Below are 18,792 nucleotides of genomic sequence, written 5' to 3' on the forward strand. Positions count from 1 at the left end.
GAAACAGATTTTAGGCTTCTGACTTCCATAACTGTAAGAGAATATATTTGTGTTGTTTTAAGCCACTAAGTTTGTGGTAATTTGTTACAGCGGCAATGGGAAAGTAATACATGAGTCTTCTAGCCAGAGGGCCTTGGACGCAACTAAGACAAACAGTGGACAGAGATGAGGGTGATATTCAGAACACAGACAAAGCACCTCAGGATTCCAGAAAACTAAGTGAGGCAATTAGGATAGATTTCCTGGAATAGGTACCCTCTAAGGTGGGCCTTCAAAAATATGATGGGTGTTCAAGAGCAGTACAAAGACGGACACAAAGGGGTCATTCCATACAGTTCCATAAGCCAAAGTAGACCTTTTGGTCACAGTAGGCCCTGTGACCAAACAATTCATAATCTAGTTTGAACCACAAGAAATAATAACTATTTTATACATTAAGTAAGGGGGGAACCTTGATGCACTGAAATTTGGAAACCGAGACGAAATTTGCTAGGAAAACAAAATTCACCAACATTGATCCCATTAGCAATACAAAATGTACATCAACTTTTTTATAGAAGAAACAGGGAAAGTTATAAAGGAATTACAGTCCCAGGAAAGCACCGGACTGAGATGGTTCCAAAGATGATTCTACCAAGCCTTCCCAGACCAGACGGCCTCAACGATGCATAAATCATTCCAGAGTACTGAAAACAAAGGAAAGCTTCTACACTAGCACCCATACACATGTGCACACACACAAGCGCACACACGTGCATGCACACACACACACACACACACACACACACATGAATGACAGAGCAACATCACATACAAATATGGATGCAAAAAGCCTAAACAAAGCATTAGCAAATAACAATAACACTTTAAGGAAATAATACACTACAACCAAGTGAGACTTATACCAGGAAGTCAAGGTTGGTATAATTTACATAATACACCATATTAGTACATCTAAGAATAGTCACATGTATCCCTGTCTCCCCAGTGCTGTAAAAGCCTTTAGAAAATCAAACATCCATGTCTGATTTTAAAAAGCACACTCACAGGGGCACCTGGGTGGCTCAGTTAAGCATCCAACTTTGGCTCAGGTCATGATCTCATGGTTCATGAGTTCGTGCCCCGCATCAGGCTCTGTGCTGACAGCTCAGAGCCTGGAGCCTGCTTCAGACTCTGTGTCTTCCTCTCCCTCTGTCCCTCCCCTGCTTGCACTCTGTCTCTCTCTCTCTCTCTCTCTCTCTCTCTCTCTCTCAAGAATAAACATTAAAAAAAATTTAAAAAGTATACTCACAGGACAAATCTGAGACCATCTGTGCATTAAAAAAAATATAAGTAATAAATGAGTATCCATAGACTAAAATAAGAATTTACAAGCCCACACAATATAAATAAATGGGGAAGAAGAGGATTAAAAATGTGGAGGAAATAACGGACTCAGAAAAGCACCATTTTGAAGCCCCACAATAATAACTGAGTCTGTGGAGAATCAAGAGATGCTAAAACTAGTGAGCGAAAGTCTGATGAAGGACAGGATATTCACAGGGCACCTGCGTGGCTCAGTCGGTTAAGCATCTGACTTCGGCTCAGGTCATGATCTTGTGGTTTGTGGGTTCAAGCCCCACAGCAGGCTCTGTGCTGACAGCTCGGAGCCTGGAGCCTGCTTCGGATTTTGTGTCTCCCTCTCTCTGTGCCCCTCCCCTACTCATTCTCAGTCTCTCTCTCTCTCAAAAATAAACATTAAAAAAAAATTTTTTTAAAGAACAGAATATTCACATAGTCTCATAAATATCCCACAAAATTTTGCTAATTGTATATGTAAAGATCAAAACCTTACATCAGATTCACCTAGAAACACAACCTGAACCAAATAGTAAAAGCTGACATCCCAATGACGGGATAAACTGCCAGCACAAGCCTCCTGATAAGATGCGCTGAGAAGAACACAATATCACGTTGGTGGTATTCCTGCCAAAAATGCATAACCTGTGCCCAATCATGAAGAAACAACAGACAAAACCAAATTTAGAGACCTCTGACCAAAAAAAACAAAAAACAAAAAAACCTAGGCAATACTTGTGTTTTTTAAAGAAGCATGAAGATTAGGAGAGACAAATACTAAGTAACTGACCCTGACTGGAGGAGACTAAGACGCAACAACTAAACACAACACGTGTGACTCTAGATTGGATTCTGGAGCAAGCAAAGAACACCAAACACCATGGCTTAAAGACCTCACTGGGACTACCAACAAAAGTTAAATATAAATTGTACTTTAGATAATGGCATTGTGTCAATGGTTCATATCCCAAGTCTGCTAGCTATACGATGGTTAGTAAGAGTTGTTTGAAGATACAAATGGAAGTATTTATAGGTAAAAGGATACGATGTCTGCAAATTACCCTCAGGTGGTTCAGGGGGGAAAAGTGTGTGTAGGGGCGAGAGCGCTGAGGAGGGTGGCAGGAAGGAAGAGGGGGAGGGATCAAGGGAGGACAAGAGGAAGGGGGGTGAGAGAGAGAAAGAGAGAAAGCAAGCTACAGAGCGAGTAGACAAAGTGTTAATGATCAGTGACTGTGAGTAATGGGTACACCAACGCTCTTTGCAACTATATCAAAAGAAGCAGCTAACAAAAATATGGAGGAATACAAGAGGGCAGGGATAGCAGAGCAAACAATTTTGAGTCTGGATGGCTGGAGACAGGGAGTCAGAACACTGGGAATTAGGCCGGTGCAAGTGGGCATTGTCAGACAGGGACTTGGCTGGGAAACACCAACTTCCAGAGAGCAGGTGGTGACAGCAGCCGGCCAGCAGAGATGTGTAGATGGATCAAAGGAAAGACGAAGGGCTCAAGACACAGTCTGGGAAGAGAGTAGTGGAGCAGGGTGGAGCAGATAAGGACCCCAAGGCAGTGAGAAAAAGGAAGGGTGGCAGTGAGCACAGGTGCACCCTGGCAAGTGCTGGCATGTGGAGGCCAGGAGAGCGGACGAGGGGGCGAGCATTCCTTGCCAGCAATGTGTCCATGATGCTGGGAAAATACAACTGAGAAAATGAACTAGGCTTGGGTTCTGAGGGGGACACTTTAGTTCCACTGACCGCATCTGATCCCAGAGGTAAAAGGAAACCGGAGAACAGTAAAAGAAGGCTGGGAAGGCCATACCCGAGGTCAGCAGGTGGGCAGGTAGTGCAGGAGGCATGACTCCCCCCACTCCCCCCATGTATCAGATTCCAATCTCAGGAGCAATGTGCCACTCAACGAACCCCCAGCCCTGGTTTGGACACCCCTCACTTGATGTTGGTGAAGTCACAACATCAGTCTGGTGGCTTGGTTCTCACTCCCTTCTTTTCTCCCTCTACCCCGCCTAGCAAGCACCACTGGGAATAAGAACATCCTTCCAGTCTGAAGCCCCTAGGTTAGCACAGGAGGAAGGGGTGAAGTGAGGACAGAGGGCCCACTTCCCTAGAGCACATCCAGAATGAGACCGGTCATCAGTCTGCCATTCGAGTGTCCGCAATCATCTCCTGGAATGTTGGCTCCATGAGGGCAGGGACCAGATAAGGTCTCTTGTTTACTACAGGATGCCCAGCGCCCACAACTGGGCCAGACACACAGTCTCAAATAAACATCGGTCAAGCGATTAAATTCCCGCCTTGGATAACAGGGCCTGTTACAAGTTTTAAGGCAGAGACCCAAGAATAAAATATGTTTAAGCCAATTTGTAGGAAATATCCACACAGTCACTGAAAGCTTAAAAGCAAAAGAATATTTACACGGAGACTCATTCAGACACTGCCTCCAGGCCTGGCTTGCCCATTTTCCCCGAGTCTCCATTGGTCAGCCCAGAATCAGAGCCTCCAGACGGGACCGCAAGAGCATGGGTGAGTCCCCCAGGCAAGACGGCCTTCCCTCCCAGTTGGCCTTCACCAAGTCTCCAGGAGGCCCTTGTGTGCAATGATCTGTCCACTCCTTTGGAGATCTCGGGGCTTCTTTTGCTGAATGACCAGAATTTTTTAAAGAAGGAAGGATGGAGGAGGGAAGGGAAGAATATACCACAGGTCAGCTGATTATTCCGGTGGGAAGAATTTTTTTAACTGAATATATAGGAATTTTTAGAAGGTAACAAGGTTTCTTTAACTGTTAACATTTTTAAATGCTTAGGGGTCCCTCCCACTACATTCTGCCTCCCAGCCAGGACACCTGCAGGGTCTCTTCTGGTATCCTCCCTGCAGCACCCCATGTCACCCCAATTTCTGCTACCACTGTGATGGTCAGCTTGTGCCAACAGCGCCCCTCCTCAAGCATATGGCCCTGGCCTCTCCTTTTTTGCAGGCTCTTATACCTAAGAAGCCTGCCTGGCCTACACAAGAGCAGTTGGAAATCTGGGAGACAAGAAGTGCTGGGTAACATCCAAGCTTTGCCCCATCTGCATCCTTGAGATCACTCTGGATGCTTCCATGCACTTTTCCGAGTTGCTGCTGTAGGAACCACACCCCGCTGCCTGCAGCAGTCCCCTTGGCACACTCACCTTCCACTGGATTTTCCATTGGATTCCAATGGAAGTTTTGCTCCTCCCGGTCTCTCTCTCCTGCTTCCTGGGACTCCTCCCTCTCTCAATCTAACCACCTGTACTCAAGCCCTCATCTGAGGCCTGGATTTTAGAGAACCCACTCTATGGACCTTTTCCATAAAGAGAAGACACCTTATGTTTTAAGAATACTGTCTACTCAATGAAAGTCCATCGGCATTAGTTCATTTAACTCCTAGCACCCGGGTGAAATGAAGATACTGAGAAAAATATTACCTCTATTTTACAGATGAGGAAGCATACGAGTAAGAGCAATTAACAGGGAAGCAGTATCAGATGCTGCCCAAAGCTGCCGGGCCCCATGCCCCTGGCTGCTTTCACTCCCAGGCCACATGGACGGGCAGTGTCCATTTTACAGCATCTTACAGGCTCCAAATCCACAGAGTTATACAGCCTCAGGGAATAATAATGGCAATAATTATAATAATAGTATAATGATGATGATGATTTTATAGAGCAATATTACTGGGTTTTAATTTTATTCTTTCCAAAGTGATTACCAAGCATCCTCCTGCTACCCAAACAGCCCCGACAAAAACCCAAAAGACTTCTTCAGTCATTTGTCTTAAAAAGAAATAAAAATGAGATCAAAGGCATTTGGATGAACACATGGTTCACATAAAGCAAATGGCAGGATTGGAGATTGCCCCTCGAGCTTGTGAGAACTCAGTCAGAACACAAGAGCAAATGCAAAACCAATTATTACTAAACACTCAAGATGCCAAAGGGGCCCCATGGGCTTTTCTAAGAAGGCTCTGAAGTACAAGAAACACTTATCTGGTGATCTCCAAAGTGCCCCCTAGGCGCATCAGGCAGCCAGGAGATGTGGATGTGGGTCCCCAGACTCAACAGAGGCAGAGGGTCTGTCTGACCCCCTGGCCTTCCAGGGCGGATCCTTGCCCAGCCTAACACGGGTGCCAGATCCCTCCAGAGCAGGTGGTGGGCACACATCAGAAATGCCACAGGTGGCCCAGGAAACACTCTGCCAGGTCATTACAGGAGCTCCTTTTGGCCCAAGGGAATAAACTCAAGTTCCACAGAATATGAAAATCATAGAGGATCTTCTTCAAACAACACTGACCAAGGAGATAGCGCTTCTATTCGGTCCATGAAAAGCAGTGAGTGACTCCAGTGTGCTGATTTACTAGGTATTAATGCAGTTTTTTTCTAAAGCTACTGTCATAAGGCAGCCTTTGTGTTCCTTTGCCACGGGCATTCTGTTGGGCCCGAAGCAGAAGCCGCCTGGGCATAGCTGCCATTCCAGGCTGTAGTTTCAGAAAACTAAGCTCCCTAAATGAATAACAGTAGGGGAAGGAGTGTCCTGGAGACCAGGGGCAGGGGCCGAAGCAGCAAGAGCAAAAGGGGAGGCTTCTCTGAGCAGCAGGGAGGCACCTCACACTTGTGGCCCCCAGGGGGTGGGTCCCAGCCACCCCACGGCCCCTCTGAAGGGTCCCTGTCATCAAGGATGGCACAGAGATGCTGGGAAATTTCATACCTGGGACGGTTAATGAGAACCTAGCAGACATCAGGCCCAAATATTGGCCTAAGGGTGAAAGGCCAGTGTTATACTTGCTACCGTGAGATAAGAGATGTGGCTGGGGCCCCAGAGTGGCAGGACACCTGCACCCACAGGCACAGGGAAATTGGGAGAAATTTGTCTCCGTACACAGCCCTGAATTCCAGTGGAATGTCGGGCAGAGTCTCGGATACAAACTGCCCCTGCCTGTGCTACACACAAATACACGTCACTCTCAAGGTTTTCCTAAGGAAAAACGTGAAAGTAGAAATCACATTGGGACTGGTGAAAATGTCCTGGGGCATCTGACAGAAGCGCATGTGAAATTACTCAGTAGAGATTTTTCCGTAACCCAACATATAGAGCACCTCTGCAGAGGATGGGGCAGTGGGGTATATAGATGTCTACACTGAGCACAGTATAAAATTATAATCCACATAGAAAATGGTCCAGCGTAAGTGTGAGTGGGCCAATATGACAAACAGCAAGATCAACATCCCAAGAAATTCAGAAGGTGGAATAATTCAAAAGAGACTTCAAATACTTATGGTAAGGGATGCCTGGGTGGCTTAGTCAGTTAAGCATCTGACTTCAGTTCAGGTCATGACCTTACAGTTCGTGGGTTCCAGCTCCACATCAGGCTCTGTGCTGACAGCTCAGAGCCTGGAGCCTGCTTTGGATTCTGTGTCTCCCTCTCTCTGCCCCTCCCCTGCTCACACTTTCTCTCTCTCTCTCAAAAATAAACATTAAAAAATAATAGTAATTAGGACAAAATTACCAATCTGATAAAGGGAAGGGTAAAATCATAATGAAAGAACAGGGCACTATGACAAATACAAGGCAGAACTGGAAAAGAGTCAAAATGTAACTTCCAGAAGTCTAGATTCTAAACACTAAAACTGAAAACTCAGTGGTTCGATTAAATGGAGATTAGACCCTATTTAACAGAAATCTGGTGAACTGGAAGACCAATGAGAAGAAATAATCCAGAATACAGAAGAGACCTAATAGGTTAAAAAAAAAATGGGGCTCCTGGGTGGCTCAGTTAGTTAGGTGTCCAACTTCAGCTCAGGTCATGATCTCACAGCTCATGAGTTTAAGCCCCATGTTGGTCTCTGTGCTGACAGCTCAGAGCCTGGACCCTGCTTCAGGTTCTGTGTCTCCCTCTCTCTCTGCCCCTCCCCTGCTCGTGCTGTCTCTCAAAAATAAACAAACATTTTTTTAAAATTAAAAAAACAAAACCAGAGGAAAGAACAGGAAGGTGCACATCTACTGAGTAGGAGTTCCAGGAGGGGAATGAGCTGATCACAGAGAAGAGGCCCCTAAGACAGAGGCTGGGCCTCTCTCAGAACTGACAGAAGCTATGATTTCTCACATCCAACAATCACAGTGGGTCCCAAATGGGATAAATATGGAAAAAATCTGCCATAGATATACTATAAACACAAAGATAACATGATTTAACCTGCAGAGAGAAAAGACAGGTTACTTGCACAGAATCTAAATTTGAATGGACAGAAGACCTGTAGCAAACACAGAAGTCAGAAGACAGTGGAATAATATCTTCAACGTGTTGATGAGAGTTAAGGCTAAACCTAGAGTTCTATATTCAGCTAAATCATCACCAAGAGTGTAGGTGAAATCAGGGCAGTTTGGGAAAAACAAAGATAATAATTTAACCCTCGCCAAGATTAAAAAACAATAAACAAACAAAAAAGCAGAAAAAGACCCATAAATACAGAGAACAAACTGATGGTTGCCAGAGGGGAGGGAGTGGAAAGTGAGGCAAAGTGGGCAAAGGGGAGAGGGAGACACAGGCCTCCAGTTCTGGAACAAGTAAGTCACAGGAATCAAGGGCACAGCATAAGGAATGTGGTCAATGATGCTGTAATAGCAACATTAACAGAACATGGCATAACATATTAACTTGTCAAATCAGTAAGTTGTATACCTGAAACTAATGTAACATTGCGTGTCAACTATACCCCAAAAAACTAAAAGTAAAAAACAATTTTTTTAAAAAGGAGTTATTTCCAGAAGGATCTTAGACACAGAAAAGTAGGTTGCAAGAAAGAATACTGATTAAATTGGCAAATATATAAATAAGTCTAAGTAACCCTAACTGTAAAAATATATAATGTGAAAGTTTATAATCTACTCCACATCCATGGAAGAAAGAAGGGGGAATTGAGAATATCTGGTGAAATCAAAAGAAAGAAAAACAACAAAAAGATACAGAAGCAAAGAAAAAGCATAGTATTGTCAATCGAAAACAAAATATAAGGTGGTGGAAATAACCTAATTATAAATCAGTAACACCACAAATGTAAAAACACTAATGTTGCCAATGAAAAGACAGATATTCCCAAACTGGACATTTTTTTAAAAAATTAGGACACATAATACTTTTAAGAAACACATATAAGCCACCGTTATGGAGAAAGCCTGAAAATAAAAGGAAAAGGAAACATTAGGCAAACATTGACCAAAATAGAAACTCTGACAGTATTAATATTATGTAAAAATAGCTAGGACGCCAAAAGCTTTACTAGGGATAAAAAAACCCAAAAAGTCCCATTACATGATAGTAAAAGGAATAACTCACTAGGAATACGGCTCCTACACCTGAATACGTCAAACACTATCACCTCATAACATAAAGTGAAAAATTGATAGATTTGAAAGGTGAAATTGGCCAAACCGCAAAAGTTATGAGACTTTTTAACATACCTCTTGGTAAAACGAATACTTCAAGCCAGCCAAAAATAATGAGGACAGGATGATTTGACATCACAACAGTTAGAGCTAATGAACACATATACAGAACACTGTTCACAGCAATTAAAGAATACACTTTTTTTTTAATTTACACATAAAACATTTATTAAAACAAAAAAATGCCTATACTCTAAACCACAATGCAAATCTCAACCACTGCTAAAGAATCAGTATCATATGGAACATAATATTGCCAACAAGCTTCTACTAGACCTAACCCTCCTGTAGACAGCAATTATAAATTTGAACAAAATATAAAAACCCAATGACCTGAGGGCTGGAAAGTGAGCCAATGCAGGAAGACTCTGGGGTAGGGGGTGGGCAAGGCTAGGAAGAAAAGAATAGCACAGGGGTCTGAAGAATACCACAAAGTCATGCCTTAAAGCGTGGCTTATAAGGGCGCCCGGGTGGCTCAGTCAGTTAAGTGTCTGACTTTGGCTCAGGTCAGGATCTCGCAGCTTGTGAGTTCGAGCCCGCGTCAGGCTCTGTGCTGAAGCCTGCATCAGATCTGTGTCTCCCTCTCTCTCTGCCCCTCCCCTGCTTGTACTCTGTCTTTCTCTCTCTCAAAAATAAATAAACGTTTAAAAAAATTTTTTTAATAAATAAATAAAGGGTGGCTTATAATCAATCCAGTAGGAGCTCTGTGGTCCTCAGGCCTGAAGACACAAAGGCAACAAGTGACGGGAACCTAACTGGGGACATGCTAGAAAGGCATTCCCATAACTTAATTACAGTATGTTGTTATCAGGTTTTTTTTAATGTTTCATTTATTCATTCATTTATTTATTTATTTTTGAGAGAGAAAGAGAGACACAGCACAAGCAGGGAAGGGGCAGAGAGAAAGGGGGAGACACAGAATCTGAAGCAGGCTCCAGGCTCCAAGCTGTCAGCACAGCACAGCGCCTGAACTCACAAACCATGAGATCATGACCTGAGCCAAAGTCTGAAGCTTAACCAACTGAGCCACTCAGGTGTCCCATATTACAGTTTTTTGGTTTTATTTTAATGTTTATTTATTTATTTTTGAGAGAGAGAGAGAGCATGAGCAGGAGTGGGGCAGAAAGAGCAGGAGACAGAGAATCCCAAGCAGGCTCCACACTGTCAGCACAGAGTCTGATATGGGGGTTCGAACTCACAAACCCATGAGATCATGACTGGGTCAAAATCATGAGTTGGGCACTTAACTGACTGAGCCACCCAGGCACCCCTGTTGTCATAATCATTCTATTTTATTACGGTTGCTGTTAGTCCCTTTCTATGCCTAATTTATAAATTAAACTTTATCATAGGTGCATACATATAGGAAAAAAAACATAGTAGGTACAGGGTTTGGTACAATCTGCGGTTTTAGGCATCCACTGGGGGTCTTGAATGTATCCCTCGGGATGGTGGTTTCTTCTGAGGGGTAAGCTAGAGGGACGATATGGGATGGGGCCGGGGAGATACTCAGTCATATCCATAAATGTTAATTTCTCTCAAAAAAGAAAAAAGTTCTGAAGCAGATAGGGCAGATCTTAACATTGGTTAAGTCTGAATACTGGGTTCATGGACTTCTGGTTTTGTGTGTGTGTGTGTTTTGCCTGTCATAAGTACTTCAGACCTAAAAATAATTTAAAGCCACTACATTTGTTTCCTTCTGCCCTATCTCCTCCACCAAAACATAAGCTCCCCGGAGGCAGGGACCATGCTGTGTCAGGCTTACCACAATGTACCCAGTGTCTAGAGGGTCAACAAATACCTAATGGCTAAATAAATGAAAAACAAGAGGAAAAATGTAAGCAGATGACCTCAAAGAGTCACTTCTGGTCTAGACACACTGAGATTCTTTGATTTCATTGTGGATTTGTTCAAGGGGCAAGAATGACAGATTCAAGAAGAACAAGGGAAGCTTTTGGCTCTTAGCTTAGTGCCCTATAGGGTTTCTCTTTCTCTCCCACTTTATACAGAACCAAGGGCATTAAGTGGTCCCCTGACAACAAAGACTGGGGGTACAAGTAATAATAATTATAAGCACGGTGGCTGCAACAGTAGTGGAAATTTGTTAGTGGCTAAGTGACAAGTGCATTATCTCCTGTAACACTCACAAAACCACTAAGAGGTGGATGGTATCACTTAGCTGATGGGACTGAAGGTCAGAGTGGCTCAATCCTTTCTACCTTGTCTGAGGCTCTGCAGCTCCTTCAGTATTGTTTATCAAGAAAAATACGTGAACAGATGACCAGCCAACTATGACATCTATTCTTATAGAAAAGGTCTCTTCACACAGCCTGTTTCTAATTTCTTCTAAATTTGTTTTCTACCCTCTAGGCATTTGTGAGTGTTCTCAAGAATATGCCCCCCACCAGCACAGCTGGAAGTCTAACATCACTCCTCATCTGCGTGTTCCCCTTCAGCAATAACCCTGAGAAGCAGACAACACTGGTATCATCATGTCAATGTTACAGAGGACAACACAGAGGTGGTTATGGACTGAATTGTGTACTAGAACCCTCAGCAACTTAGAGTACAGTGTTTGAAGAGAAGGTCTTAAAAAGGTAATTAAGTGCAGATGATGTCATCAATAGGCTCTAATCCAATATAATCAGTGCCCTTATAAGAACAGAAGATTAGGACACAGACACACACAGAGGGAAAACCATGTCAGAACACAGGAAGAAGGTGGCCATCTACAAGCCAAGGAAAGAGGCCTCTGAAGAAACCAACTCTATGAACACCTTGACCTTGGACTTCTAGCCTCCAGAATTGTAAGGAAATAAATGCCTATTGTATAAGTAACCCAGGCTGTGGTACTTTGTTCTGGCAGCCCTAACAAATTACAACAGAGGCACAGAGTTATTAAGGGACTCTCCTGGGGTCACATCCAAGAAAGACAGAGTCAGGCTTCTAGCATGTTCTCCTTTCTTTCCTTTGGAATCATAATTCTTAAACGATCAGTGTCTGCTTTTGGAGTTAATGTTTTTATATGTAAATAAACACTTAAAATATTAAGATGGAGAAACTCTAAGTAGTAGCATTTTAATTCCATTTATGTTGGGTTCTTCTTCCAGTTAAGACGTAGAAGAACATGAAACAACAAAATACTGTATAAACTATGAAGTCATTTTTTTAAGTTTATTTATTTGTTTTGAGAAGGAGCATGAGTGGGAAGGGGCAAAGTGAGAGTGAGAGAGGGGTGGGGGTGGAATCCCAAGCCGTCTCTGCACTATCGGCACAGACACCAACGCAGGACTCGATCTCACAGTTTGCGAGATCTCACTAACCATGAGATCATGACCTGAGCTGATATCAAGAGTCAGATGCTTAATGGACTGAGCCACCCAGGTGCCCCTCATTTTTATCCACTTGGGCAGCTGAGGTCTTGATGACATTTAGAGTAGAACCAAATTTCAGAGGGATGGAACTCTTCCTAAGTAAGTAAAGACCATTAGCCACATTTATCCCTGGACCACAGATGAGATAAGGAGCTAAGAAGCATCAGACAGAGGATCTTGCGGAAGTGTGGGGGGAAAAAAACAGCCAAATTCTGACCAACCATGTGAGCTGAAATGACGGGTCAGACCTGGAGTAGAGGTGCCCCTAATCTACTCCACCAGATTTTTACCGATATGGTGGCCCATGAGAAGCCGGGATGAGGACAGAAAGCAGAATGATACCTCCGTGGTGATGTGGGGGCTGGGACTGAAGCTCTTTTGGTCCTGCCTCCAGACATGTGAACCAGTGACAAGCTGGAAGTAGTCCAAGTTGCAATCCGAATCAACCCACTTCATCTCCAGACTCAACAGTAGAGTTTACCTCCTGAGCCCTGCTGCCTCTCTGTCACTACAAGAGAAGCTGGCTGAGGACAGGCTGTCAGAGAGAGAAGCAACTTCTGAGGAGCCCCACCTGCGTAGCCTACCTGAGGTCCAACCTCCTGCTCTGCTCCTTAGTTCCAAGAGCCCAGGGCAGTGGTGGTGTTGGTGTTTAAGCCAGTTTGGTTTCTGTCATTTCCAACCAAATGAATCTTAATGGATGCAAAGCACAAGCCCCAACCAATTATTTATTGCAGATTATAAACACAGTTGTTATGCAAATTATGGCACAAATTAGCAATACACAATTTCTAAAGACTTGTGCCATCCTCTAAATACTCACTAAAGTTAACTTTATAATGCTATATAAATGAACCAAACAATACTACAAAATAACTGTAATGATCTTTTAAAACAGTCATAACAACTTGAACTATAAAGCAGACATCTAGAGCGCCTGGGTGGCTCAGTCGGTTAAGCATCTGACTCTTGATTTCAGATCAGGTCATGATCTCACAGTTCTAGCCCCACATCAGGCTCTGTGCTGACAGCACGGAGTCTGCTTGAAATTCTCTCTCTCTTTCTCTCTCTCTCTCTCCCCCTCCTTCCCTCCCCTGTTCTCTCTTTCTCTCTCCTCAAAATAAATAAACATTAAAAAAAAAGAGAGATATCAATGTCTTTGCAGGTACCATTGTCAGATGGCATATCTGGGTTATAAAGAGCCCACCTGAAACACTGTAGGATTCCTATTCTGACAGTGCCTTGCGGCAAAGGAGTTTTAACATTCTGCCATCTACCTCAACCATCGACATGTTACATCTACCGTGATGGAGGAGAAGACAGAGATTGAAACTGTTACTAAAGTCCATGAAAATGCTAAGTGGGGAGATTCTAAACAGAATCCAATGGAGAAATTAAAATAAGCATAGAAGACAAAAAGTTTTGAAGTTGAAATTGAGACATATTTAAAAATATCCAAACTGCCAATTTAGTTGTTGGGAATAGCCCCCAAAACCTTCAAAAACTCATGCTGTGACAAAAAAGAAAAATATGAAAAAAAAGAAAAGAAAAGAAAAGCCCACAGACTCCATATTTTTCATGCCAAGTTCCAACCTGGAGTGATGCTTTATGGATCAGTTTATAAGGTCCTAAAAATAAGGAGCAATAAAGGTGATAGGATAAGACTGTCCTCTCCCTGGGAGCCCCAAAGACTGCCAGAAAGAAATGCAACCTCAGTAGTACCTACAAGAAGGCAGTGGGTCCTCCCAGGAGCCTCCATTGTGCTAGTCCATCTGTCCCTGAAGAGAACAGGGTGGCTTACCACAGTTCAAATCTCAGGTAAATTGAGTGCTTCACGGAGGAGGAAAAATTACCACACTCCTCACCTGCAAGAGCCAGCTGGTTACTCCCAGTCTGGGTCCAAAGTTGGGGCAACACAAGATCCAAGACAAGGCACAATGCCACATCTGACAGCCATGTTCATCCCTAGAGAATATGTTCCCGTCGGAAATCTTGGATGATTAATCTGATTCATACGTCCAGGAAAACAAAAATGTTATCTTGCTGGTTTCCCAGTAAATTGATTTTCTCAATTTCTAAATTAAATTTCTGAACTCCCAGAAAGTTAATTCACACTAGATAGGGCCTAATTGACTGTTAATTAGCTAAACTTATTAGAAGGCCCACTGTCTGTCTCAATACAGCAACAAAATTTACAGCGTATTTCACACAAAGCAAGAAGGACCGGGAGGGAAATATACACCTTTCTCCCATGTCCGTGTACCTACCCAGGCCAGAGCCTGGCACGGCATGGCACACTGATGGGAGATGTGGGGGCAGGGAAGGGGAGAGGATTTTTTTAAGCAAATTCAGAAATTTCTCACAAGGCTGCTCTTAGTTTAACTTCATCTATATCACATCCTCCCCACCCTGTTTTTGTTTCTTTCCTTCATTACAGGCTAAACACTCTATCAAAAGGGCGCCTTGTAGCCAGCCTCAGAGACAAAAATGCAAACCTGAGCACAATGTTTCATTTGGTCAGCAATCCTTGGTATCACGCATGCCCCTAAAGAGGATGTCAACGGGGGGAATGAGACAAATATTCCATGAGATCAGCCACTTGAATAGAGGCAAAAGTGAGAATAAAACGTATTTGCCCTTGGACTTCACTGTGGGGCCCTGCCTGGTGGTTCTCACCTGCAAAAACCCACTTCCGATGGCCCACTGGTGCTATTACTCACGTCTAATACTCCTTAGCACAGTGATTCTCAGCACCAGCTGAACATTAGAACTGCCTGGGGAGGTTTTAAATCACCAGATGCCCAGGCTGTGCCCGAGACCAATTAAAGCAGCTCTCCGGGGGGGCAGGACCCAGGCTTGAGTGACTGTTAAAGCTCCCCAGGTGATGCCCATGGACAGCCAGTGCTGAGTCCTACTGCCTTTGCTATTCCCCCTGCCTCTAAAACAATATATTCACATTAGCAGCAGAAAGCGCACTTAGATGTGGAATGACCAACATTTACTTTGAAAGCAGATTTTTTAAAAAATGCTCCACCGAGACTGTCAAGTGGCTTAAAATAACACACCAACATCAAGCCGAAACATACAACCAACCAACTTACCCAAACCCCTGCTTCCTATTAAACAGTATTTTTTAGGGGCGCCTGGGTGGCTCAGTCAGTTAAGCATCCAACTTCAGCTGAGGTCATGATCTCACATTTGTGAGTTCGAGTCCCACATCGGGCTCTGTGCTGACAGCTCAGAGCCTGGAGCCTGCTTCGGATTCTGTGTCTCCCTCTCCCTCTGCCCCTCCCCTGCTCACACTCTGTCTCTCTCAAAAATAAATAAATATTTCCAAGGTCATTGGAATACCAAACCAATGGGGCGCCTGGGTGGCGCAGTCGGTTAAGCGTCCGACTTCAGCCAGGTCACGATCTCGCGGTCCGGGAGTTTGAGCCCCGCGTCAGGCTCTGGGCTGATGGCTCAGAGCCTGGAGCCTGTTTCCGATTCTGTGTCTCCCTCTCTCTCTGCCCCTCCCCTGTTCATGCTCTGTCTCTCTCTGTCCCAAAAATAAATAAACGTTAAAAAAAAAAATTTAAAAAAAAAAAGGAATACCAAACCAAGACACTATATTTCTTTATCCAGGCAAGTATTTAAATGCCAAAAGCACAACTCCCAAACGTCAGCCACGGGGTCCCATGCCCTCCAAGGAGGAAATGCCACCTGTGACAAGCAGTTTATCCGTCTTCATCAGGGGACAGTCACAGGAAGACGGCCAGTGACACAGCAGGGTCAATTTCACAGTGACTGTGACATATTCTTAAACACCTGATAAGCCACAGGTGGCTCAAACAGAAGCACAGAAAGCAAGAACCCTGGGTTCTCATCCCCAAGCTACTTATTAGAATCATGCACGAAATGTTAACACCAATCCACATAAAGAGGAAAAGGAAGTGGCCTTAGGGGCAATAAACAAAACAGCTTCAAAGTACCGGGAAAGGTGAGTTCTTGCTCACATGACTTCAGTGCATTTGGGGACATGCAACGGTGCCGAATGGTGTGTGCTGTCAGTCGTGAGGTTTCCCAGACTCACCTGTTAGAACCTTGCAGAGCTGCCCAGGTATCGGGGCCTCGGTGGAGGGGCTGGGTGTCAAGGACCATTTGCGCCTGACCAGGTGCTCTCGTCCGCTGAGTGGGCCCCGAGAGCTGTTGAGTGGCTGGATTAGCACCTGCTCCTGCCCAAGCTGGATGAGGCCAACCTGCCCAGAAAGAGGGAAACGGGACATGAGTCAGCCTCGTTCACACACACCCACGACGCCAACAACCCGAGGGCAGCAAAGCCACCTGGCTATGGCCTGGTCCCCACGTCTGGGCTTTGGCTCTGCAGGTTGCTCCGATTTGCCGAGCCCAAGAACGAGCTTTTGTGTGACTTGAAACATCCCACCCAGTGGCTGTGTTTGGGGAGGGGCGGTGCAGGGGTGCAGAGATATATACCACAGCACCCACTTTCCAGGTTCACTTTCAAAAGAAATGTATTACTTTATTATTAATAAAAAGAAACTTCCTTTTAAAAATTATTCCTTAAATCATCCTCCAAAAGCCCACTTGAGGAAGCAATACCAAAACTGTTGGGAATGAATGACAGTTACATCCTTAATGGGAAAAACTGCAGCTTATTCCCGGGGATATTTAGAATTAAAGAGGATGGCTGGGGTGCCTGGGTGGCTCAGTTGGTGAAGCATCCGACTCTTGATTTCGGCTCAAGGCATGATCTCCCGGTTCGTGAGTTCGAGCCCCACATCGGGCTCTGCACTGACAGTGCTGAGTCTGCCTGGGATTCTCTCCGTCTCTCTCTCTGCCCCTTACTCCACTTGCGTGCTCTCTCAAATAAACAAACATGAAAGAGAAGAAAAGAAAAGAAAAGAAAAGAAAAGAAAAGAAAAAAGGGAGTCAGTCCTGTGGTAGGAATAGCTTTGTGATAGGGGTTTCGTACATTTTGTTCACAACTTGCAGTGTTTGGGACGCCTGGGTGGCTCAGCTGGTTAAGCATCTGACTTTGGCTCAGGTCATGATCTTGAGGTTTGTGACTTTGAGCCCTGCATCAGGCTCTGTGCTGACAGCTCAGAGCCTGGAGCCTGCTTCAAATTCTGTGTCTCCTTCTCTCTTTGCCCCTTCCCTGCTTGGGCTCTGACTCTCTCACTCTCAAAACTAACTAACTAACTAACTAACTAACTAACTAACTAACTAAATAAATAAATAAATAAATGAACTTGCAGTGCTTAAGAGAACTTGACAGTGTCCAATGAATTAGATTTGTGATTCTAGTTTAAAGTCGAGTTAGATTTGATTTTAAAGTCTTATTAGGTTTATAAGCAATACTAGAATGTGTAAGACAATTTGAGACTTCCCATGTTTATAGAACTAGCTTATTAGGTTTGGATACTTGAGTATTTACAAAGGGCTCCTCAGCCAACGAAAAAACTTGACAAGGAAACTGAATATGTTAAATTTCTCAATGCAGGTTTAAAGGTTTAAAAGTTGTTAATTGCCAAATTTACAAGGGGGGGCCAAATCTTATCTAAAGCTTCCTTGAAAAGGATTGCAAAAACCTTCCTAGATAAAAGGGGTTAAGAGTACACTTATGTAGATGAGCACAGAGAAATGTACATAATTATTGAATCATATTGTACACCTGAAACTAATAACTGTATCTTAATTATACTTCAACAAAAATCGTTGGAAAGCTTGCTAGATTATAAATAGGATGTGATTTGTTTTTGTTTTTTTAATGTTTATTTTGAGAGAGAGAGGGAGAGGGAGAGGGAGGGAGAGAGAGAGAGAGAGAGAGAGAGAACATGGGCTCCAGGGGAGGGGCGGGGGAGAGAAAGAAAGATGGGGGAATAGGGGGGGAGAGGGGGGGAGAGGGGGGGAGAGAGGGAGAGGGAGAGGGAGAGGGAGAGGGAGAGGGAGAGGGAGAGGGGGAGAGGGAGAGGGAGAGGGAGAGGGAGAGGGAGAGGGAGAGGGAGAGGGAGAGGGAGAGAGGGAGGGAGAGAGGGAGAGAGGGAGAGAGGGGGAGAGGGAGAGGGAGAGGGAAAGGGAGAGGGAGAGGGAGAGGGAGAGGGAGAGGGAGAGGGAGAGGGAGAGAAGGAGAGGGAGAGAGGGAGAGAAGGAGAGGGAGAGAGGGAGAGGGAGAGGGAGAGGGAGAGGGAGAGAGGGAGAGGGAGAGGGAGAGGGAGAGGGAGAGGGAGAGGGAGAGGGAGAGAGGGAGAGGGAGAGGGAGAGGGAGAGAGGGAGAGGGAGAGGGAGAGGGAGAATCCCTAGCAGGCTCCACGCTGTCAGTGCAGAGCCGAACGCTGGGCTCAATCTCCCCAACCATGAGATCACAATCTGACCCGAAATCAGGAGTTGGACATTTAACCAACTGAGCCACCTAGGCGCCCCTATATAGGGCGTGATTTGTAAACTGAAAGGAAAATTTAAGACCTAGGATTTTTAGTTTGCTGCTTTAACAGAGTGAATACTAATTCTAAAATAAATATATATAGTACAGAGAACTTTCCTATCCCTTGCAACCAACGCTGATGGCACGAAACCAGTTTGTGCTGCTTCCCTGGGATACTAGCTGCTATCT

At 44.5% G+C, this 18,792-nt stretch overlaps 1 protein-coding gene across 4 annotated transcripts in view; it reads right to left on the minus strand.

Moving 5' to 3' along the window:
* The window catches only part of ADAMTS17 (ADAM metallopeptidase with thrombospondin type 1 motif 17), a 346,681-nt gene that overhangs the window by 317,213 nt on the left and 10,676 nt on the right, over positions 1-18,792 (minus strand). For all 4 annotated transcript variants that reach the window (XM_043554794.1, XM_043554792.1, XM_043554793.1 and 1 more), the window contains exon 3: positions 16,255-16,420. In XM_043554794.1, coding sequence (XP_043410729.1) covers positions 16,255-16,420 — 166 coding nt within the window. The remainder of the gene's footprint in view (positions 1-16,254; positions 16,421-18,792) is intronic.

Source organism: Prionailurus bengalensis, chromosome B3, assembly GCF_016509475.1.
Source record: "Prionailurus bengalensis isolate Pbe53 chromosome B3, Fcat_Pben_1.1_paternal_pri, whole genome shotgun sequence".
NCBI lineage: Eukaryota > Metazoa > Chordata > Mammalia > Carnivora > Felidae > Prionailurus > Prionailurus bengalensis.